At 42.9% G+C, this 24,459-nt stretch overlaps 2 protein-coding genes across 2 annotated transcripts in view; one reads left to right on the forward strand and one right to left on the reverse strand.

Moving 5' to 3' along the window:
• The window catches only part of MYO1E (myosin IE), a 77,885-nt gene extending 61,183 nt beyond the window's left edge, over positions 1-16,702 (forward strand). The window contains exons 19-28 of the mRNA XM_071568044.1: positions 2,041-2,185; positions 4,831-4,945; positions 5,576-5,745; positions 6,161-6,306; positions 7,312-7,458; positions 8,726-8,883; positions 9,667-9,759; positions 11,701-11,905; positions 14,955-15,124; positions 15,618-16,702. Coding sequence (XP_071424145.1) covers positions 2,041-2,185; positions 4,831-4,945; positions 5,576-5,745; positions 6,161-6,306; positions 7,312-7,458; positions 8,726-8,883; positions 9,667-9,759; positions 11,701-11,905; positions 14,955-15,124; positions 15,618-15,694 — 1,426 coding nt within the window. The 3' untranslated portion in view covers positions 15,695-16,702. The remainder of the gene's footprint in view (positions 1-2,040; positions 2,186-4,830; positions 4,946-5,575; positions 5,746-6,160; positions 6,307-7,311; positions 7,459-8,725; positions 8,884-9,666; positions 9,760-11,700; positions 11,906-14,954; positions 15,125-15,617) is intronic.
• Positions 16,703-18,127: 1,425 nt separating this feature from the next.
• Positions 18,128-22,934, reverse strand: CCNB2 (cyclin B2). The gene is made up of 9 exons (XM_071568045.1): positions 22,804-22,934; positions 21,863-21,991; positions 21,661-21,786; positions 21,101-21,271; positions 20,828-20,986; positions 20,275-20,511; positions 19,296-19,436; positions 18,692-18,802; positions 18,128-18,396 (listed from the first exon to the last, which is right to left on the reverse strand). The coding sequence occupies exons 1-9, from the start codon at positions 22,831-22,833 to the stop codon at positions 18,295-18,297; spliced, it is 1,206 nt and encodes a 401-aa protein (XP_071424146.1). The 5' UTR covers positions 22,834-22,934; the 3' UTR covers positions 18,128-18,294.
• Positions 22,935-24,459: the final 1,525 nt, after the last annotated feature.

Genomic DNA, 24,459 nt, shown 5'->3' on the forward strand with positions numbered 1-24,459 from the left:
GTGGTGGGTTTCATGAGAGGAGTGCACAGGGATACTGAAGGGCCATCACTAACCTGCAGTGAACAGTGATGGAATGGTCAGGTTATCAAATTGTGAAATGTTTAACTGGTGCCTCTTATAGAATAATCCATGTCTTCTGCCCTGTAGACTTGCTGCAGCAGTAAAATGTATGCAGTTAATTTGATGAATAAAGAGAATTTCAAATCTGTTGGTTTGGACCAAAGACCTTTACTTATATTAAAAGGTCTAAAGTCATGTTTTTCCCTCTGCCTTCCTTTTGAGCTCAGGAGATGTCGGAGAGAATTTGTAACATGCTGAACTGTCACATCACATTCTCTTGTGTGGAAGGTGGCAGTTTCAAACACCTTCATTAACCCCAGCTCTTTACCTTCAGACTTGCTTAGACCCACCTATAGAGCGATACTGTGGGTGGTACGTGATGAACCTGCAAAATAGGCTGTTAAATGAATGAGCTGGGACTGACTTCTACTTGCAGCTTGTCCTGGGTTGCATCTCTTACCCCGTAATACTGATAAGTTACATAAATATGTAAGTGCACATACACATGTAAACATAGATTGTGTATAATAAACTGCTGTAAATACAGGATGTGTAAGAGATAATTCATTACACCATCAAGCATAGTACCTGAGCATTTGTTAACTGATAGATTTAAACATGAGGACATCAGTGTTTCAAATCCTACTGAATTATTCATAAGTTATCATTCTGTTTTCATGTGCCCTCTATTCAAAGGTGTTTGGGGTTTGTAATACATTTCTTTTAAACTGTTTGCTATCTTTCTTTTCATGCTATTGTTACTAAAGTTGCATGGCACTGTTTCTGCTTCCTGGCTGGATACCATTTTAGATATTATAAGAATGAGCAATCAACATTCCTTTAATCTATTTTCCAATAATTCCTGTGTGCTTTTTGAGAACATTTTATTATGAGCTGCCTAAATCACCTTAAGAACTTGGAAATCACAACAAACTAAACTCCATCCTTTATCACTTTTTTCTTTGTTCAATAGTTTTACTAATAAGCATGACTTACTTTCTATAACTTAAGTACACTTAAAGCATTAAAAAGAAACTGTCAAGAGCAAAGAGCATAAAAGATTTCGGGGAGAAATTGGTCACATGTTTAGCTGTTTTCCAGTCTTGCTGTCAAAGGAGTGTAAATAGCCTCTGCTAAAGAAGTTCCTTATGCACAGACACACTGAGGCAGCCAAAGCCCATCAGTGCTCCCTTGGGGGGCAGTGGGACAAGACAGCTTTGTAACTCCAGCCTGGCAGTTCCAAAACCCCAAGTTAAGCCTGAAAAAGTGGCCAGTTTAAAAGGGGCTGCAGCCTGGCACCTGCTTATAGAGAATACCATGAGAGAGAAGGCGACTGCTGCTTTCTCTCAAATCCATATTATTTTAGCACTTCCTTACTTCTTCCCTAGCCCTTTGTGTGGTCAGTTCCCAGCATTCCCTTGAGTGGCACCAACATCCCTGTTGCCTCCCTCCTGCCTCAGAGGCCAAGCCAGAGGCTTTCTGGGGTAGAGCCAAGAGTGGCTCCTTGCTAAGTGCAGACCAGCTGTTGAACTGGTGGGTTGGGAGCACAGGAGATGGTCACTTGCTTAGAAACAGAAAAGACCTTTGCAAGAATAAGACAGAGAGAGAGGGCTTGAGTGAGAAATCAGCCATGTGCTTGGGAATGGCTCTGGAATACTAAGGATGTAGGTACTCAGATCAGGACCATACATGATTGCTGGTGAATGACCTCACCCTGCACTTCATCAGATCTCAGCAGAACTTTCTTGCAGTGAACTGCTGCACTTACCAAATAGTAACTTAACATCTGGAAATGGGAGGCCCCAGGGCACTGTTGTCCTTCTCACTGCAGTTGTTTGGCCTCACTAAACAGGAAACATCCTAACACTCTGCATTTGGCACACACCATGCTCTGAGTCCTTGGGTGATGCTGACCAAGAGTCAGTGCTGTTCTGCTCCTGTGTGGTGCCAGGCTTTAATCTCTTCTCCTTGATGGTTAAGGTATGCCATTCTGACCAAAGCAACCTGGCCTTCCTGGAAAGGAGAGGAGAAACAAGGAGTCCTCCACCTGCTTCAGTCAGTCAACATGGATCCTGACCAATACCAGCTTGGGAAATCCAAAGTCTTCATCAAAGCTCCCGAGTCTGTAAGTGTGGCACAACATGGTTCTTTGAGTAACTGTTTTGCTGAAATTAAAGTCCTGCCCACCCAGAAACTGAGTGTGGTTTCTGCTGAGGTGGGAGAAGCCATGAGAGTTGTAGGAGAAGCTGGGCAGGTCTGCCAGTGACACTGTACAGGGATTTGAGACACTTCTACAGCACCACATGGGGCCACTGCACCATTTTGACACAATCTCAGTTTGGAAGACAAACTCTAACAACAAGAAACCAAAATAGTTTTGGTGTGATGGCTGCATTCTGGAATTACACTGCTTATGGATAAACAAATCCAAAATTTTTAAGTATTTTTGGTTTCAGTTTTATGTAATAAATCATGCAAGGAACTATCTTTCTTTCCTGAAATGCCCTTTGTAAGAGCACAGTTTTTCAGCAGCTTCATCTTCACAAAAGGAGTGGGTCTTAATCCAGTTTTTTTTCAAAGAAAATGAAATAGTTTCCTGGTGTCTCTCTTCTGTTTAGTAGTGGCAGGTGCTCCCATGGGATTGATGGATCCAATTCCCCTTCACTCTGAAGTGTCCCCAAGGTTAATACTCTGTACCCCAACATCAAATCCTATAGGCTGTTTTCAAGAGGAAGGAATTGTTTTCCAGTGGATGCCTGCTCCCATCCCAATGCATTTTTGTAATACTGAGCCCTGGTTGCAGGTCTGTGCCATTTAATGGTGTGTCTGTGAGTTTTACTGGAGGGCAGTTCTGCAGGTTAACATGACAACATGAGGTAGAGACTGGAAATAGGATAATTTTTTGGGTTGTGTTTGATTTTAATTTAAATTAATCCCTTCAATTACTGCATGTTTTCTTAAATTTTTTAAAATGCCATAAAATCTGTTTTAAAACAAGTACTATAAAGAGTCTGGGCCTTTTTTATTTTAAATTGAAAATTTTTTTTATGAGCTGAATATTCTAAAACTTGATTTATATCTTTTATTAAGAAAGACAATCATCTTTCACCTTATATTACTCAAGTGTTGGCTAGGGTTATATTGCTTTTGAGAAAAATAATCTTTTAGATGATAAATCAAACCTTTTCTTTCTACCACCAATAAGAGCACCTGTTGTGGTTAATCAGATGAAAAATATTTGATTTGCTTGGGAGTGCAAGGGAAGGCTTTACAATACATATTTTAGGAAAGAGTTTATGCAGTATTTTTATAGCTTAAGAACCATATTTTAGCTCAGTGATTGAGTTGAACTTCCTTAATGGTGACCCTCAGCTGCAGGTGATAGATTATTTTGCATTGAGATTTTGCAATTAGCATTATTGTTAGGGAAATAAATGGTGAGTGTTCATGGGAGACAACATCAATATTGTTATTGTAACCTGAATTTCATGAGGGCTTGGCCATGGCCCTGCTGGAGCTGAGGCTGTTACTGCATCAGGAGCACTCGTGGCTGGGTCTGAAACCCTACCCAGTGCCTGTGTTCCTGAAGAGATTTTTTTTTTTAAATAAGTTTGCTGTAGATGGAGAATTGCCAGCTGTGAAATAAGGTTTTGTGGGTGGCAGAAAGGAGGCTTCATTATTTACATTTTCATCACACACCTGAATAAATAACTCTGTACAAGAGCGAGCGAGTTGTGCGGAAATGGTTTGCACCAGATTGAGTTTCCTTTGTAACATCAATATGAACAACAGTATCTTGCTAGATTTGCATGGTTTAGAGCAGCAAAGAAAAAAAGAATCTTAAAGCCCGGGTTTGCTGCTTCTAATACCTGTTGTTACTAATTTAGTCTCTTTTGAAAGCTGGAAGAAAAGTTCTTACGAATATTTACCCCACAGTAGAGGGAGGTCATAAGCAACAGTCATGTGGACTGATTGAGTGCTGTAATTTAGCCAAATGCTTCTGATGACACAAAAAACATTTAACCAAAGTATGGAAAAGGCTATAGTGAAATATTCTGTTTCATACAATAATTATGAAGTTATTTTTATCTATTAAATTTACATTTATTACATTAAATTTATGTTTTTGTGGGACCTGGGAAATTCTCAAAGGGGATGCACCTTCCATTTCTGTTTTGATAAAACAGTATTGTATCTTGATTTCTGATATTTTAGACCCAAAAATCTTATTATTCATGCTTCTCAAATACAAGGTCACAGTTGTAATTCCTGCAGCCAGCTGACAAACTTCACTGGTGAGAGAGAATGGAGCCAGTGGACACGAGAGTGTGAAATTCAGTCAGGGAAGAAAGTTGCCTGTGAACACAAAGTGTTCTGTTACACATTGCACAATCCTCACAGACATGGTGACATTCTGACTAGAGAAACAGGAATTTTGGACAACGTGTAGATGGAGGCTGGATGAGTGGCCAGTGGAGAAACTTGAGGTGCCCCAATAGAACATTTCAGGGAGAATCAATACTCCTCTTCCTTCCTCGTGGGGTATGGAGCTTAATGGGTAGACTGGTAAGAGCCACAAGCACTGAAGCATCAGAGATTTCTTCAGAAAACATTACCTTAACATTCCAGTCTCAGCTCCCACACTTCTGCTGGAGGCACCAGCTTGGATCCAAAGTGAAATACACTGGGGAGTTGTGGAGAGTAAAATGTAGCTTTTCCTTGAACTTTGCCTGTAAAATGTTTGACCCACCCTCCTGTCTCTCTGTACAGCTGTTTCTCTTGGAGGAGATGCGGGAGAGGAAGTATGATGGGTATGCCAGGGCCATCCAGAAGGCCTGGAGGAAATACGCGGCCAGGAAGAGATACGTGCAGATGAGAGAAGAAGGTAGGTCACAACTGTTGGTGGGCATTGCATGGTGGGGCCAGGAACAGAGGGAGGGCCACAAAGGAGGAGGGAAATCTCTCCCTCTCTGTAGGCAAAAAATTGCAGTGCAAGCAACTGTTTAGGAACCTCTGTAAGTTGTTGGATGCCAACCACTGATGAGGTTGACTCCTCTGCACACATGGATTTCAGGGACTCCCCAGTGTTCTGCTGTCAAAGCCAGAGTGAGTAGGACAGATCAGAGATGCTCCAGGGGAAGCGAGAAAGAAAATGCTTCCCACAGTTATGCAGGACGGGGATGGTCTGTAGATGATACAGTTCAGTCCAGGGACTGTATTGCTTAGTTGTGTGTGTGACCTGAGTTGTGTGAAGGAACATTCTGGGTTTGGAAGAGTTAATCTTAAATTTCCAGCAGTGAGTGAGGAATTCCTTAGTTCCAGAAGTGCTGAGCTTGCCATCAGTGTATTTCATTGGGAATGGATTTAATGATCACCCTATATAATGGATTAGTAGCAGTGCTTCACTGGTTTTTCCATATCATAGACAAAAGTTCTGCATGAAGCAGCTCTTTGGATCGTGAGTTTAGGAAATTTAGTAAACACTATTAATTGATGTTTATTTTTGGTATTTAAGCATCAGATCTGTTGCTGAACAAGAAGGAGAGAAGACGGAACAGCCTCAACAGGAATTTTGTGGGAGATTACATAGGCATGGAGGAGCACCCGGAGCTGCGCCAGTTCGTGGGCAAACGGGAGAAAATCGACTTTGCAGACACTGTGACTAAGTACGACAGGAGGTTTAAGGTGGGTTTGAGAGAAGCATCCACTAAGGCTGAGTTCTGCTGGGAGCTGGAGTTGTCTGCACCATCCTGAAACAGATACTCCACCAGGTTAGGGTCACACCAGCAGGACACCAGGCTGAAAGAAGTGTCTTTGGTTAAAGACTCATCGGGAAGCTCAGAACATTGCTGTTGTCACAGGGTGAAGGCTGCAGGGGACTTCCTGGGCAGAAAAGAAGCTGCTTTAGTTAGGAAATGGGCAGCAAAGCTGCTTCCCTGTCCTGTGCACTCTGGTAGGATTAACCCCAGCAGTACTTTTTTCCCCTCAAATGACTAAGTGTTGCCCCAAATCATAGAACTGATGTACCTTTGGAACAGCACCACGATGTCAGTGCAGGGGTCTCTGCACAGCTGCATTTTCAAACCACGTTGTGTTTCAGAGTGTGAAGAGAGACCTTGTGCTCACCCCCAAGTGCATTTACCTGATCGGGCGGGAGAAGGTGAAGCAGGGCCCGGAGAAAGGCCAAGTGAAGGAGGTCTTGAAGAGAAGGATGGAAATGGAGAGGATCCTTTCTGTTTCTTTAAGGTCAGCACCTTCACCGTGTCTTCCCATGGACAGAGAAGTGACTCTCAAATGTCTGCACTGGAAGGAAATAATTGCAATAACATTTAGCTCTATTCTGTATTGCAGCCTTCAAAGTTTTATAAGGTTCAATTCCTGTTTGTACTATTTTTAATGTAGTAATAAATTTAAACTCCATCAATACAAAATATATTTTAAATGGAAGGTGAGAGAGGATAACTGGATTGTTGAACTGATATCTAAACAATATCTCTCAAGAAACCAAGCACAATCTACTAATGTAAGCTTGTATCAATACACCTACACACAACAAAGGCAGAATCAACACTATTGACATGTATTAAATGCAATTAACACTACATAACAATTTCAAAAGCAAATGTTCAACTTGGAATTGGTTCAGGGTAATGACAATGACAACCCACACTCATGGAAATGTTCTTGGGAACGATAAATAACTGAGCTTTATAATTATGATCTCAATAACTGTCACAGTTAGAAAAAGTGCTGAAAACTTGTAATGAATGTTAATTCTAAATTCAACAGGATTTGAAAGGTCCAAAGGTGACAGTGGAACCCAACGTGTGTGAAATCAATCCAGGCTAAAGCCAGCTGAGAGTTGAAAGCTTTTATTCTGGATTTGCTTGCTTTGGGTTTCAGTCTTACTTTGGTAGCCTTGAAGTTTCCAGTTTATCACTAATCACGAGATTTGCCAGTACTGAAGCAATTACAACTGTAATAGCACATGGTTTTCTGCTAATAGCAATTATTGTAAAATGACTAAGTAGTATTCCTGTCTCTCAAAAGGGATTATTTCAAGTATTCCTTTATCAAGTCCTGGAAAAAAAAACACCTGTTCTCAGAAGGCAAGGCTGTGTAATTAATGCTGCTTGGACTTCATTATGTTTTTAAAACTTAACCATGAGTACTCAAATGTCTTTATAATGCTTGGCTGTATCTGCTGATGACATTTGGAACTGACTGGTGTGTGCTCTGCTCTCTTTGCAGCACCATGCAGGATGACATTTTCATTCTGCATGAGCAGGAATATGACAGTTTGCTCGAATCAGTCTTCAAAACTGAGTTTTTAAGCCTCTTGTCTAAACGATACGAAGAGAAAACACAAAGAAAACTACCTCTGAAATTTAGCAATACGTGAGTTAATGGCTTTTTTCAATGGGCTTTGAGGGGTAAATCCTTGTTCTTGCTGCCAGAGCAAAGGAGGGAGTGCTGCTGGTGGAGCTCCTGACACTGTGCTTTATTCTAAAATACGAGGCACAGTGTAAAAATCTGTATCTGCAGGGACACCACACTTTGTGGCTGCCTTGTCAGAAGAGGTTAGGGTTATAACAGTCTGAAATTCTGAAGTTGGTTATGGGTGCAGAGCACTGCAGGATGAAAGAATAATTCTAAAAAACGCTCACTAAGTAAATTATATTGGAACATTTTTGTAGAAACAAGCCTGAGAACCTACCGAGTGTCTAATGTACATTTTAGCTGTAAGGACATCCTGGAAATTATCCCAGCAACCACGTGCTTTTGTTGATACTTCTACCCATTAAATACATCAGCAACAACAGGGCTTGGATTTGTATGTTTATTTTATTGTCTTCAAAAAAGTGGAAGAATTATAAAAGGCGGCTGGAGGTCATTATTCTCATTTGGAAATGGTGCAGAGGGACAATTGAAGTGTGGAATGTTATTGTAGCATATCTTGCTGTACACTGGGAATCCAAAGCAGGACCAGCAGTAGTGTTTTTGTTCTTGTGAGATGTCATATATCATACTTCTGGGGTCTTGCCCAAAACCAAACCATAATCTTTTCAATCTCATATCTGAGTACAGTTCACGGCACATGGATAGTATGGACATGCTGGGAAAGAATATATATATGTGTGTGTCTGTGTCTATGTGGAAGAAATGTAAATTGAAAAGTTTGAAGTGTATTTATGCAGAAACATTCACTCTGGGGAGTATGCACAAGGCCTGTCCCAAAGCACACATGCCAGTGTACACATGTATATGTCTAATGTATATGTACATCTCACAGTATATGCAGGAGGATGTTTAGGAATGGAGCACTCCAGCTGCTCCAGCAGAGTCTGCTGCAGGGGCAGTGATGTTTGTGGGCACATTTCTCTTCAAAGCTCTCTGTCCTCTCTTGGGCATCTGAAACCTCCTCTGAGTAGCTCTACCAGGAAAGTTAAGACATCAATTAAGAAGAATATTTAAAAAAAAAAAACAAACATGAATAAAAAGATTTTAGTTAGGTGGTTTCTGTCAACTAAGTTATTTGGGGAACAGATTCTCAGTCTTAAGCTTTGCATTTTTGTATTTCTAAGTTACCTGCTGCCAAGTGATACTGTCTTGATTTGACACAGACATGCTTGTTCTTCATTGTGTGTTCCCTTGCTTCTGTTAGACTTGAAGTGAAGCTGAAGAAGGAGAGCTGGGGGCCCTGGAGCAGTGCTGGCTCTCGACAGGTGCAGTTTCTGCAGGGCCAGGGAGATGTGGCCCTTCTCAAGCCAAGCAATAAAGTGCTGCAGATCAGCATTGGACCAGGGCTGCCAAAGAACTCCCGTGAGTAGCAATTGCCTCCAGAAATTAGAGAATGGTGGACTCTTTCTACCCTTGCTTGGCTCTAGCCTCATCATGTTCTTTATTATTTCTCTGTAACACTTAAAAGAAGATCCTGATGATAGAGCAAAATTCCTTTGTGCTCTGTGGTTGTGCTGGAATTTTGTTACATTCACTGTATACCAGTGGTTTCTGAAATGGCTGAAATTCCTTTCCCTGCAACAGAAGAAATGAGGGCATTTAACCATGTGACACAGGACAATGGGCACAGTTAGCCAGGCATTCTGGGGCAGTTTCTCTCTGCTCTGAACTCCTGCAGTTCCTGCACACTTGCTGATGGAAGGTCTGCATCAGGACAGGCGGTGATGTGAAGAAAGGCAATATCTGTACATCTCAAAAGCTGAGCTGCAAATACAGCAGCCTCTTGGTTTTGTGCCCCCCATTTCTCTCATACCAGTTGCTGTTCAGAAACAGCATAGTCAAAAGTACTGCTGTGCCACTTCCCCATGGTTTGTGAACAAGTTCATAAAGCCTTGTTTACTGGAGTTGTGAGACAGCTTTGCTTCATATCCTGTGGTTGAACTGGATCACGGAAGGGAGAATATGCCAAAGTCATCCCTGTTGCACCTCAGGCCTTAGAACAGCCTGGCCAACGCTGTAAGACTCAGATTCCTTATTCTGAAGATCAGTTCTTTCTGATCCCAGAGTAAGGGTCTGGCAGCCACAAGGACTTACTTCATTAATGTAATTGGAAAAGGGTAACAGAATGTTGCTGGTTTCTTTTAGGTCCTACGAGACGGAGCCTTACCCAAAGCAGAGGGTATTCCAACAGGTCTCAGAATCAGACTTATCCTATGAGAGCTGCACCTCCTCCCCCTGGTAAGTCCTCTTAGCCTGGGGCAAAACAAAATTCCACAATGGGACTTTTGCTTTACTCTTGTTATTTGGTAATTTTTACCTTTTCAAAAAAATCACAGGAAAATTACTCTTTTAAAGATCTTGACTGGAAAAATTTGTAGGTGTTTTATGAAATGTATTGTTGGAGTCTGCAGACAATCACACTGGTATTCCCCCAGAGGTGTCCTGGTTGTTGTTGATGCTGACTTGTTCAATCACAGTATAAGACACCTAATCTATAACTAACCTTGTAGCCTTTTTCACTTCCAAGGGTGGGAGCTGTGTGCTTCCCAAGCCACAGGCAATGCTTTGCAGTGAAACTGCTCTCAGTGCCAATAAACCACAGAATGCAATTTCTGTCTCATTGTCCTGCCCTGTTAAACATGTAACCAGCTCTGATGTGTGCTGAGGCAGATCAGCTGTGCCAGCACACAGCGTGGGGTTGATGTCATCAGGGTGTTTCACTTCTGCCCTCGGCAGATATGATTAATTTTGCCTGTGAACTCAGAGGAGAGAACAATATTCCATTGACCCAACATTTCCCAAGGTTTTTTTTTTCACTTGCACTCCCAGAGTACTTTTTTTTAACAAAGGGTTCTCTCTGATTCAGCTGCTGTTTGTTGAGAAGCACAATGCCAATGGTGGAAGTTGGGGGTGTGACTAGTTATCAGTCACCAGGTTAACTTAGACAATTCCAGGTCCTCACAGCTGGATAAGTCAAACTCAGGACTGTGTAATCTGCAAGAACCGCTTGTAGTGAAGTGGGCTGTTACTGTAGGGAGCTGACCTGGCAGCAGAGCTAGTGAGTAGTAACACTGGGGGACACCATCCCTGAGCATCTGAAATACATTCTGCTGTTTTCACACCAGCTTTGAAATCAGTGGTGCAGTAACTGAACACACTTATATCTGTGTTCAGAATAACCCAATCCTTCATTTATGTAACCATAGTGTATGTGCCATACTGGCTTGGATTGCTAAGTGAAGTTTGTTTATGGCTGCTTGAGCTCTGCCACGGTATCAAGAGAGTATCAGAAGCAAAGACCAGTGTTAAATGCAGTAAGGTTTGTCCCAGTGTCGTGATTGTGAATTCTCCTCCCTGCACAGCTTTTCATTCTGCTAATTTTTAACAGGCATAATCACGTGGGAAAAGGACAGGGTCACCCACAGAACTAAAGAGATTTAGAATATAAGCCTTGCTCCCATTTTATTCAGTAGGAGCTTCAGGAATGTGAAACATGCAGACCTGAGCTCCTTAGGCCCTGATCCTGCAAGTAGCTTAGACATGAGTGGGTTTGCTCTAAATTGAAGTTAAAAGTATAATTATTTATTTAAAGGCATTTACCCATGTCACCACCTAGAAAATTTGAACTCCTTTTCAACTATCAAAGAAGCACCGAGGTGGGGGGTTTTTTTAAACAAAATGAGCTAAAAAACGCAAACAACCCCCCCTCTTGTTTATTAAAATAGACAATTATTTATAGCAATTTAATAAAAACAGTCAAATTCCCCAAATGTGGGGCCAACTGAGTTTGAACTTCACAAGAAAAAGCACTCCCAGCAATTCTGGCAATTTTGGGATTAACCCTTATGTGGATAAAAGGTTATGCAGTGTTTAGAGAGGTGTTGGTGGTACCACGTTCACTGGCATTTGGATTTGGCTCAGAGCAAATCCTTAGTTGCTTGTAACATTCAAGGCACAGGACTTGAACTTGAGCACAAGTCCATGAAGTTGTGAACCCAAAACAGATGGTCAGCAGACCAGGAACTGGGTATAAATCAACATTTCAACATGATCTTTTTTCAGGTTCCTTGGTAGGTGAGGCTCTGACAGCTGAAGGTGAGAGCTGAGCCATCCACATGAGGAGAGCGTTACCTGAACTGCAGTCTGACTGGATGTGCCTCACACTTTATTTTATTCTAGGTCAGCAGCAAAATGGAGTAATAAATCCCCCCCAGTCCACAGCCCACCCTCATGTCCCAGGAAATCAGTGGCCCAGTCAGAAAAACCTGTACACCAGTATGACCCGACCGGCGCTACCGCGGCAAACGTCAGGAGGGGCAGGCAGGATCTCACAGCAACCAGAGAGCCTGGATTTCCTGAAAGTACCTGACCAAGGAGCAGCTGGGTAAGATTTTCCATTGAATCTGATAAAAAGATGTCCATTTTTAGGAAATAGCTTCACATACAAGCTGTTGGTGATTGATACACTGTGTACAGAGATGACCAGGTTGTGCTATTGAGCTGTACTCAAAGGTATCATCATCTTCCTTAGGATTCCAAAACTCATGTTCCATCATGGACCTTTAGCAATAAAGATGAAGCAGGCCTAGTTTAATATCTTAAATTTCAGTGTTAAAATTCTTAAGGCCTTTAAATTTTCCAGTGACCTGCCAGTTTCTACTTTAACTCAGCCCTTATTCCTCTTTCTTGTAGAACATTAGTGGAGCTTTACTACAGTGGGAATCTGAGTGTCACTTAATTGTCCAAGACTGCTGCCAATTCAGCAGTTCCACAAAAAAATAGAAAAAAAGAAATGATCTGGTTTAGAAGAAGCAGTTTGCTGATGACCTCCTCTTGTGTGATTTAATTCTGATACAACCTAGTCTCAGCTAAATTACAATTAGTAACAGCAGGTTGTCCCAGTGCAGATTAAATCAACAAGGGAAGTTACATTGGCAGATAGAATAAAACTCCACTGTGATAAGGTGTAATGTGACAACTTTGCAGAGTAATGGTTAGTGCAGACACAAGTCTGTACTCCACAGCTCTTCAAGTAAACACATGATAAATATCTCCTTGTTGGGTAGAAAAGCCCTATGTATGTTGACCAAGCCGTCATTCTTACATCTTTGTCCAAATAACACTGAGGGGAAAAAAAAAGGAAATTTGGATTTTTCCTGCAATGAATTCTCCTGTTGGCCTAAGCATTCTTTCTCCTGTGTGATCCAACTGGCTGATGTAGAATATTACAGTGTTGCTTCTAGTGAGCATTAGAGACCTCACAGAAATCAAATAATACCTAAGTGTGCACAATGGATAGATTTTGAGTACCAAAAGTGCACAGGGTTCCTAAGTAGAGGCTTTCTGGTTCCTAAACACAAAGAGCCCTTGAGCAGAATTAGATATACAGAGGCCTTTTCAGTTGTACTAAGAGCAGTAATTTTTCCCCACGGGGCACCAAGTGTTAAGCCATAAGGTATTTCAAGCACATTTAGAGTATTTTGCTGTTTAAGATTAATCTTCAAATAAGAAAGAACTGAGAAACAAGTGGCCATTGCTAGTTATTTTAGTAATTTCAAAACTGTCAACACATGCTAACACTTTGACACACATCTCTATCTTGCAATAACTTCCACACCTTTAACTGGTGAAGTTTTCTCATTGCATGTCACCTTCTTTTGTTAAAGCAGTTTTACTTAATATTAGACTTCTATTTTGTCTCGAGACTACAGTTCATACAACAACCAAAGCTCATAAACCATACTGATTTCTGCTGATTTCTGTCAGCAACTGTGCTTGACAACACAGGTGTTACTGTAAAATGGAGCACCACCAAGTACATGATGATAGCAACTGTCAGCTTGGATTAAAAAGATCACTTGCATCCCATCCCTCAGTTCCTGATGCTGTTCCTGTTTCAGTCCCAGAAGTTTACAAGGATGATTAGGATGTATTAAAGCTTCTGTTACTCAGAACTATGGTCAGTGTAGTCCAGGGGAAGGAAAAGAGCAAACAATAAAACACAGTGATAGAACAAGATCGTGACTGCCCTAGTTTTCACCAATGACTGTGTATACTCAGAGCGTAGAAAAGCCCCCAGCAAACAGCCACAGTAACTGCAACCAGAACTAGTAGGGAAGAGGCATCCATCACTCCCCTCTGGATGGATTTCATGGAAGTCAAGCTTGTCTAGAGGAAGCCCTAAGATAAAAGAGCACTTAGTTTACAGTTCTGAGGGGAGGAGGGAGGAGGAAATTGAGGAGCAAGTGTTGTTTATTTTGCTCTTTTGGTTGTGGGTCTTTTCTTTCCCAGTGAGCCACAGCCCTAGGCAAGTGAAGTATCCACATGGGTTTTCCTGGGTAAGGGAAAGGAACATCTAAAAAGGGCCTGGCCAAGTAATGCCTTAGACCTTCACATTCCAACACATCTCTTAACCTGGTCTTGTTCTACTATGGTTGCACAAAAGCTGAGCTGCGTTTCCAAGACTTGTGCTGAATTCCTTAATTTCCATACATAGGTCCAGGTTTCACAACATATCCTATTCCAGGAAAAGTCAATACATGCTAAAGAACAGAAGATCTCTCCCCTTGTAGATATAAGAGCATTTCAGTTCTCAGTTTATAACCTGCACTTCAAAGGTTATTTTCTGGTGCAGTTCACCACACAAAGGTAGAACTAGACAGAGGTGTGTTGACAAAAATTAAGCCTCAGCCTTCAGGTAAGTAACTGTGTTCTCGTGGCATCACATGACATGATCACAGTTCATTCTCCTCCACCTCATTACAACATTTTTAGTCATTCAGCACATTTACTATTAAACTGACATACTGAGTCTAATACCTGTTCTCTCTTCCAGCCTTTTATTAGCTGATGAGCTGGCAAAATGCATTCCTTCCCTCTTTCCCCTTCCTAATCTTTGGAGTGGTCACAGCTGTAACTGTGCAGCATCTCCCCTGCTGCTTCAGAGTTGGCTGTAATAGGACCAGTCTGTACACGGCCCTGGAGTCTGAGGCAACTTAAAAGAGATGCAGTCTCTGTTACAGCTTAGTCACAAGAATGGTAAAGTAGCAAGCCTGTGAGCTAGAACTTTGTTTTTTGGTACTGAACACTAAATCCCTGGTGACGCTGGGGCAAGGGGAGAGACAGCCTAAGCTGTGTAGATACCAAGATCTGCATGAACTGCATGTGCACCTTTGCTCACACTTCAGCCTGAGCACTAAAATGTCTGCTTTGCACTTGAACTGCTGTTTGGAAGTACTTACTGTCTATTTCTGTAGGAAAGAAATGGCAACTCTGTCCCTTTCCCAGGGAATTCTCATTGCTGTTTTTAATTGTGTGACACTTAAGAAAACCCTTTTTCTCTTGTTATGTGATATTATTTGAAGTGAATTCAGTCAGACAGGGGGTTGATAAAGCTGAGGCTCAAGGCTTTGACAGGCACTGTTTCCCTGCAGTGTCCGCAGGCAGACCACGAGCCGCCCACCCCCGGCCGGGGGGAGGCCCAAGCCACAGCCCAAGCCCAAGCCCCAGGTCCCTCAGTGCAGGGCACTCTACGCCTACGATGCTCAGGACACGGACGAGCTCAGCTTCAACGCCAACGACGTGATCGAGATCATCAAAGAAGGTACAAGGGGGTAAAGGTTTTGTTACAGTTGCACTGATCTTGAAGATGCCAGAAATAAGGACAAGGTCTTTCCAAGCCACCCCACAGTCACCTTCTCTTGTTAGGCTTAAAGATTTCTCAGGGAGCAGAGAAGCCTCCACTCCAATCAAACTGGCATGTCAGAGACAGAGCAATGACATACGAACCACTGGGTATTGCAGAGCTGTCAGTTTAGTCAGAGAGTAATTACACCAGATAAAGTTCATCTAGATGAAATCAGCCCAAACCACAGCTGTAGCACAAATAATTAAGCAATTCCACCTCTGTGTCTCCAAAGCAACCTCAAGCAAAGAGCTGTGCCCAGGAGATTAGCAAGCTCAGGGTCTCCAAATCACACATGCCCTTCATTCCAAGAAGGCTCCCACTCTGTGGCACAGCTTTGCAAAGCTGCACCAAGAAGTGTAATAACACGCCTTACAGAGCCTGAGTACTTACCTTGCTGCCTTTGTTACAGATCCTTCTGGCTGGTGGACGGGAAGACTACGAGGGAAACAAGGTCTGTTTCCCAACAATTATGTCACCAAGATATGAAAGACTGTCACAGAAAAAATGGCATGAAGTTACCAGTGGTTGAAAACCTTTTCCCTTCCTTCAGGGACGTTGTTCTTCCAAGATTTGCTGTTCTCAGCAGTGTTTTCCCCAGTAAAGTTGTGTATGAGCAGGAAGAGTTACCCACAGCACAGACTGTGATCTTGTCTCAAAGCATACAGCAATGGACATACTGACCAATTATTTATTATATTTAAAACCTGGTTTAAACACCTGGTAAGTGAAGAATGCTCAAACCTACCATCTTCCTGAAACAGGTGCTTTTCAGTCTGGGACCAGGGACTTTGAAAGGGCTGTATTTAATAAGTGCCTTCAGCTGAATATCAGTAACCTTTTTAATTATCTACTGAAGATAATGTTAAATGCACATTTCCTCTAATGCAGATCATTCTGGGGAACATGTTAAGTATGCTGCTACATGTCAAAAAGATTTAGGCTCATTTGGGTTATTACCACCATCTAAAAAAACTACTGTGATGGTCTATTTAATTCTGTACAGAGATGTAATGGAACTAGTTTGTGTTTGCTGATATGTTTAGGGACTCCAACAGGCACTGTAAGAAGTTAAAACAGAAAACCACATAGTACTGTAGGCTAAACAATGTTGCCTTCTTCAAGATTTATATTATAATATGGCTGGCCCATGTTGGTTTTATGTTTATTGTTTTACCTGTTCAAAGAAGTGTGTCTATAAATGTACAGTTCTGCATAGAAAGAAATTGTATTCTGTATATAAAAACTGACTATAACAGAAATATGTATGAATGTATTATGTAGTAGTCCACTGTTCTTAGGAATATTGCTAGAATTTTTATGCCAGGTACTTACAGATCTGCACTACTCCTTTTAAATGGCAAAAGCACAAGTGTTACTGCTTAAGTCTGATTGCCTCCCACACCAGAGTGACTGTTGCTTACCATGCAGTTAGCAGAATTCAAGCTTTGCCTTCTGAACCTCCATGAAATAAAACACAGGAAGCAGTTTGCTCAACAGGTCTGTTCACTGTGCAGTTTGTTCTCAGGTCCACAACCTGATCCCTCCACAACAGCATCTTTTGGATTTTACTGCACTGACTTCTAAAGCAAAAGCACTCTTCATTCACTCCAAACCCGATCCTTTTCCCTGTGCCCACCTCAAGTCCTGTGCATTGCAGTTTGTACTTGTTAACAGCAGTTAAAAAAATCCCTGTGTCTGCTGGTATTAATGAGCTGTGTGAGCTTTGAGATAGAGCTAAAAGTCTTGAATTCCCTCCTTGCCAAACCATTGCCTAAGTCTGACCTAGGCACAAACTCCTTCAAGAGACTGTAGAGGCTGTTTCTGAGAGCTAGAAACTAGGAACCTTGGAATTCTATACACACAAGGGATCAAGCTTTCCAAAGACCAGGTGCAGTAAATGCATCCCATCGGAGAGAAGATAAAATGCAGGAGCTACAACACCCTTGTGACAGGGAAGCACTGAGGGTTAGGTCATTTCTGTAGCACTGGGTTCCTGCCTCCCACCTCAGAGCCAGGACACACATAAGAGGAGAAGCTGAAGAATCATAGAAGGGTTAGGGGTGGAAGGGAGGCACAGAGTTCAGTATAACTTTGAGACTATCAAAAGGTCTGTAATTTAACATTACTAGTTCAAAAAATAGACAAATAAGGTATTGAGGCAAAAAAGTTGCATTACTTAAATGCTTGATACTGACATTTATATTAGAAAAAGAAAGAAACTATAATGTTCACAGAGAAGGAATAAGCAATTTACAGTGGGTTTGACTCCCATCCCAGGTACAGAGGTTAATTGGAGAAGCAGGGGGAGGGAAGATGTGGACAAGTGAACAGGCAATGAAAAGCTAGGGGAGTTCTTTTCAAGAAGTAGAGCAAGTAAGTTTTAAGAGCTAAGCTGGTTTCAAAAGGTCTCATATCCTTACAGTTCCACACCTGCACCTCTGCACCATGGTTGGCATCACAGGAGACTGAGAATTTTCCTACCTTAGCTCCCTTTGTTAGGCACACAGATAACACACTACTGCCTGATGTTGACCTAAACACAAAGATTTACAAGGTTAAGACATGTTAAAGCTAGGCTACTTCTTTCTCCTAACTTGAAGGCAATAAACAATAGAAAATAAGAAAAAAGACATTCCTTGGGAATTTATACTTTCTGGGACAAGGCACTGAAAGTACATATTCAGTATTCTTTACGGCACATAAAAAAAAGATTGTCTGCTATTTCTTACCTGAAGAGTGAAATAAGGTAATAAATACAATGCACTGTTATAAAGCCTGGAGATTCACATTGGAAACAACCACAGAGGACAATTCCCATTCAACTGCAAGTTATATCAATCACCTACTCAGTCAAATGTCCTGCTTGTACAATAGATTGCAGACACCTCTAGGCAGTACCTTAGAGAGGCACACTCAGCATTTAAAAGAGAGGAGCTTTATTTTATAGAAAGTTGCATTACAAAATATGTTTAAAACTTCACGTTCCGGGCGAGTCTGCAGTGTGGGGTGCGGCTGGAGAATGCTATGTACAAAGAGCAGTGGTTTGACCTCAGGACATGAGACAAAGTGCAGACCCCTCAGGGTTTTCAGAGGAGTGATGCAGCCAGGTCTTTGATTATCTGACTGCTCAGCTGAGGGATTGTGCTGATCATCAGTAGTTTGCTGCTTGCATACTTGTTCTTTACAGCCTGCAGAGGTAGAGGAACAGAGTAACAAAGGATTTATACATACCATAGCTACGTTCAGGCAGATAATTTTGGATCCAGTAGCCTGAGTGGCTGGAAAACAAGCCAACAGGGCTGGAAGTGAACCAGCTCCCAAGCAGCAAGACCACAGTTTGTCTAAAATGTAACAGTCTCTCACAGGCCTGTCAGAATAGCATATGCTTTAAGATAACATACCAAATATTTAACTAAGAAGCCACAATATGCATCCAAGATATTTTTAAAACATTAAAGTCAGAATTTAAGTCATGATACTTACAGTGTATTTTGTTAACTTCTCGTTTACTTTGACCACGTTCTTGGCCATATGTTTCATAGTCATCAGAAGACTGTCTTCTGTATACCCAGTGTAATATTGCTGCTTTGTGCCCTGCAGCAGAACAGGGAGAAACTTGACACTTGTGAAGCAGGAACTGCTGCTCAAGGCACAGCCACTTCAGGCAGCAAACACCCTTAGCTTCAGGCTAAGCCTCAAGTGCTGGAAACTGCAGCTGTCAGTTTAAATGACAGATCCAGAGTAACTTCTGATGTGCAGAAGAAGTCTGGACACATCAATTTCAATAATCATATTTCTACACTGCACAGACAATAGAAGAAGCAGCTTTTTAGGAGTAACCACAAGCTGAATTACAATTCACTATTCATGATCCAGGATTTCATTATGCTACATATATTGCAAGAATTATGAACATCTACCTTTATTTACAGTGTGACCTTTAAACTGCAACTGGGCATCAGGCTGTCCAACTGTCATTTGAGCATCAGCATTATTACCAACTTCAGCACGATTTTCTGAATTATTTAATGGTTCAATTCCATTGACTGAAGAAAGAACTACCAACAAGTTTCATTACAATACTTACCCACTTGTCATGTCCCAGGATCTTTTGGGACAAGCATAATGCAGCAGCTGCAATCTCTGAAGGACGATGGTGCACCATGTCATAGTCTACCAGTGTCAGCTCCATCAGGTATTTTGCCAGAGTATGTTGCTTAGCATTGGCCTACCAGATTAAGAGCTCGTTAATCCACAAAGTTTCACTTCACTTTATCCTAATCATTCAGAATTGTTTATTGTATTCAGTAACAAAACAAAAATGGTCAGCAAAATCTTTACACAGTTCAGGGACTATTCTCCCTAACAGGCATTCATCTCCAAATTGAGACTGGAGTCCCAATCAGTCCAGACTAACAGCCATTTGGAATTTAGACACAGTCAAGTGAGGGGTTTTAACAGAGAACTGCAGTATCAAGTAGTGCAGTGCTCAGGCAGGGATACAAGTGCTCCCTCTGTAACACACACCAAGGGAGGAAAAGTGTAAAATGACTTAAGGAGAAGCTTATTAAATCGAGTTACCCATGGTCTGTTGAGGTAATTGAAGCCCACTTCAAAGTGTGGACAGTTCACCTGAGTAACTACTGAGGTGGGGAAAAAAGGGCTGAATCAAAGAGAAAGCTTATCTTTTGATTCTTAACATGGTATTTGCAAACAGATTACAAAGAACTGCAACATTGCCAGTGTTTCACTAGTAAGTACTCTGATCACCAGGATTAAGAAGATTAAAAACAAGGGTCCTGCTCTAGGCATGTTTAATTTAACATTAGAAGTTACTGCCACTAAGAGTGAACACAGGCCCCAGTAAACAAGAGCATGAACTGCTGCTGTGGCTGCCACGGCGACATTGCCGTGTTACTCCACACGGTGGCGTTTCAGAGCTGAGTATTTCCTGATCCAGCATTTAAGCAGAAGGCAAGTAAGATCACATGATAAAAATGCCAGAAGCAATCCTGACAGACTTTACAAGTAAGGAAAAGTGCTAGATAATGAGGACAAGTACCCACCTCCCCAGCTTTTGATGCTCTTCTTAAGAAGTGAACTGGAAGAGGCCGCCCCAAATCGAAGTTTAATTCTTTAAGAATAATAATCTCCATTTCTCTTATTTCATGGCTGGTGTAGGCATTGTCAGTAATGTAAACAAAGTCTGCTACATCAGGACACACTATCTCTTCATATTTTGAAGCTACAAGCATTGCTGTTACACCCACCAGCTGAAGCTTCTTGCGAGGTACTGGATAATTCTGCAACATAGGAATTTAAAAAATAAGGACCCAAAATGTCAAACTCTAGATAAATAGATTTGAATTTATCAGTTTACCAGTATGGCAGTGCTCATTCTCACAACATAGATAAGATTTTCCAGTATGAGTCAAAAGTGTCTGTATTGACAGACTCAGAGGGCAGCAGCCTCTAAGGTGCTACACTGTAACAGCTCTTACACAAAGAGCAGATTTTGTAGAGTCAGGTTTATAAAGGAAGGATAAATCCCAAACTCATTTAAAAACACAGTAATTGATTAGGTCTTCTGATCCGAACATGAACAGAAATGTATCTTACTTGTAAGAAGCGATCCATAACCGCAACACACATGTACAGTGTCTCCTGCAGGAGCTGGAACCTCGAGTGGACCTGGATTAGCCAATCCACCAGAATCGCTCTCATGCGCCCGTTGATGGTCTTCCCGTCCATGTAATGGGGGCGGATGGACTGCTGGAGCTGTGGGGGGGACAGAGGGAGCTGTGTGAGCAGGGAGCCCCCCCACGCTACAGGAGCCATTCCCCCCCCACACACACATGCTGCAGGCAGCAGTGCAGACACAGCACATCGTACCTCAAGCTCTCTCAGATACAGGTAGATGTCTTTGACATAGTCACTACACAGCTGGGGATTGTCCGTGTCCTCAGCATCAATGTCTTCAACATTGTGGAGTAACACGTCAGAGAAGGCTTGGCACAAATCCTCCTCTTGCATGGATACATCCATAGGGACAGGAGACAGCGCCTAAGGAACAGATCACAGCTGTGAACACACCTTATGTATCTATGGCTTAAGTTTCAATGTTTCTTTGTTTCCACATTTCTCCAAATACTAATACAATTCCTTTAAACAGAATTGAAACCAAGCTTGTACTGTAGTTAGTACAGCAAGTTTTCACCGAAATGCCACACAGGCAGAGCCAAAGACCTTCTAGTAAGTGCCAGCTAAAGCAGAAACTTCATCCAGTACTTCAACAGCTTGTTCTGCCACTCAGAATATCAGCCTTTAAATACAACATGCATTAAACCAAAACCTCAGGGAAACGAGATACTGCTACAGACAAACTACTCTGAAGTCAGAGCTTCAAGTTGCAAATGAAATTAAAAATCAAAACAGAAATCATCATTTCCTACCTTTGGAACATCAGTTTCTTTGATTGCTTGAGTCACAGCAGCTGGAGCTTTAGGCAGGACACTTCCATTTGTCATCTTGCTAGGTCCTTTCACAGGTTTTATGGATGCTTTGGGGCATTCTGTTCTCTGTATTGAAAACAGCTGTTATTACAACAGTGGGGGCCAACTTTTCCCTAGAGAGAAATTTCAAATGTTCCTTTACCTTAGTTATGTGTGTTGTTCTTGTTGCAACTTTATTTCCGATTTCCTCCAAAGCAGCCCTTTTGCCAGGAACTTGAGTTTTTGCTTTGCTTTTAAGGTCAGACACGGCATTCTCCATCCTTCTAGTGACCTGAAAAGGCAAAATTGCAAAAGCTTAAGAGTCAGAAGCCACGAACTCCCGATAGCTAACTCCATTATACACTTACCCGCTGTACGCGTCTGCCTCCGTGCCTGCCACCACTGCTCAACCAGCTTTTACTCCCTACGTACGTTCCGACGAACAAGTCTTCTCTGTTTCACAGCACTGTACTCTCTGAACTGCGTTGTAAAACTTGAGCAACGCACCCAATCTCATACTTTCGAATAAGTTTTTAAGGTTAGAGTGCTCACCTGCTACTTAACCCTTTCTTGTACTTACTTCGTCTCTATAGCAGTACTCCCAAGAAGATGCATAATGCAAGTTCTTTGTTAAATAAACGCCATATAAATTGAAAAGCGACCCTACACATATCCTTTGCTGTGCCCAGCAAAAAAACCCACCAGGGTTCCGGTTTCTCGTGGAGTTCAGTTTAAACCCTTCGACAATCACCGCGGAAAAAAGGTGCCTGTGGGCCCTCCCTACGCGTTCCCCGCTCCGCAGCTTTGGCGTCCCCGTCCCGCTCCGCTGGGGAGGCGCGGGGGCCAAGGCCGCGGCAGGGCCTGCCCAGTGCGGGGGCCTCGCACCCCGCGTGCCCCTCACGGCCCCGCCGCGGCCCCGGGGACCGGCCGGACAGAGCGCCAAGGGCCGCCACTCCCTCCCCTTAGGCTACAGCCCCTCACTCAGGGCACAGGCCCTGCTCTCCCAGCCCGCTGGGGCCGCGGCCTGAGAGCAGAGGCCCCTCTCACCCCCTTGCCGGCCGCCGCCCGGCCCCTTCCTCGCCCCCTGCCCGCCGCAGCACTCACAGGGGCGCGTCGCGCCGCCGGCAGCGCCATGGCACAGACAACGTGTGGGAGCCGTCACCGCTCGCACCGACACGACCCGCTCCCTCCGCAGCCGAACCGGCGACCACCGCCTCGCGCTCCCGCGGCTCCCTTTAAACCCCCGCGCGCACGCCCATTGGCCAACTTCGTAGGATGCAAGCGAGCGATTGGCCGCACGCGCAGGCCCCGCCCAAGCAGGAAACGGCCCAGGCCGCTTCCGGCTCCGGCGCTGCAGGGGGGGCGGCCCCAGCCGGGCCCGGACAGGGGGGGCACCCCCAAAGCAGCGGCAGCGCCGGAGCGAGAACGGGCCGGGAACGGGCCGGGAAGTACCGCGGGCAGCTGCGCTTCGCACCGAGGGTACGGGCGGCCAGGCCGGACCCGGCGCTGCGGCAGCACAGGGAAGGCTCGCAGGAGCGGCAGAGACAATACCCAAACACCTGTTACAGCTTTAAATTGCATACACAATAGGTAGTTTAATAACGACTCCTGAGATTCAGAGACTTGGAACGCTACAGTAGTTCCCCAAACTGACCTAAAAGTCGGATTACAATTCTGCAGTGCCCCCAAACTGGAACCGAATTCCAAATCTCCACAGGATGCTGTTTTTCTGCATCATTAACTGTGGCTTAATGTCGACCCTTCGCTGGGGTTTCCTGAGGCAGTACCTGAAATTCTTAATACATGTACCCACCCAAAGGAATGTTTACACATCAAGGTTTCAGAGCAAAAGAAGGCAAAGGAAAAAAATAACTTGCATAGGAAACAGATTTTGAATGATACCAGTCTAACATTTTATTTATTGCATACAAAAGGAGTTCTTTTGACAATGGAATTTTATATGAAAAGTAATTTGATGCATACTGTTGAGAATCTTATCTTCAAAGATGCTGCAGAAAACTTAAGGCAATGCATCTAAGCATATAAAGCACAGTAAGTGGTGGAAATTTTCAAAATGAAAAGCCTACTCTTTCTCCTCTTAAATTACAGTTAAGTCACAACCTTCTGGAACAGAAGCTGCAGCTTTTTTAGCCCCTGCAACAGCATTAAGATCAGAACACTGTGATTCCTGACAAAGTGTTCAACATCACATTACAATGTTATGCACACATTTAAAAGCAAGACAGTATCAGTAGCTGTTATAAAACAAACCAAACCATGGACACTAAAATACCTCTAGTACCAGGCACTCAAATCAGACCCATAAAATATTTCCTAAAAAATAAAATAAAAAAATTCCTCAAACCTGTGCTTCTTTATCCTGTAACAAAGCCAAAATAGATTCTATCAGATACCCAGGGGCTCTACTGTTTCAGAGGCCCCGTGTTTTTTGTCCCATGTTTTTCAAGTACCTCCTTGGAAACTTTTAGAAGTGTCATCAGTCTTCAAGCATTAGTGGTCAATTAACTTTCCTTCTTTCCAACAGTCACTGGAAAACAAAGTGGCTGTTCAGTCCTTCCAGTTCCTTGTACTCGTTTTCAGCAATGCAGCTCCAGCTCCAGAGTCCCTCAGTCTCCTCCAGCCACCCCGTTCCAGCAGCTTTAGCAGAAACCAGGGCAGGTTTTGCAGCACTCCAGTCCTGGGCTGCCTCTCCCTTATCCCCAAGCGCAAAGTGGTTCTAAGGTCAGTTCTGGCAACGCA

Source organism: Pithys albifrons, chromosome 13 (genome assembly GCF_047495875.1).
Source record: "Pithys albifrons albifrons isolate INPA30051 chromosome 13, PitAlb_v1, whole genome shotgun sequence".
NCBI classification, from domain to species: Eukaryota; Metazoa; Chordata; class Aves; order Passeriformes; family Thamnophilidae; genus Pithys; species Pithys albifrons.

Coding starts and splice junctions, on each gene's coding strand:
- CCNB2 (XM_071568045.1), bottom strand. CDS start 22,833: ATGGCGCTGCCGGCGGCGCGACGCGCCCCT. Junction 20,512..20,827: donor TTATGGATCGCTTCTTACAA/GTAAGATACATT, acceptor CCTATGTTGCAG/AATTATCCAGTACCTCGCAA. Junction 19,437..20,274: donor GAGCATCAAAAGCTGGGGAG/GTGGGTACTTGT, acceptor TTAATCTGGTAG/GCCAATGCTAAGCAACATAC.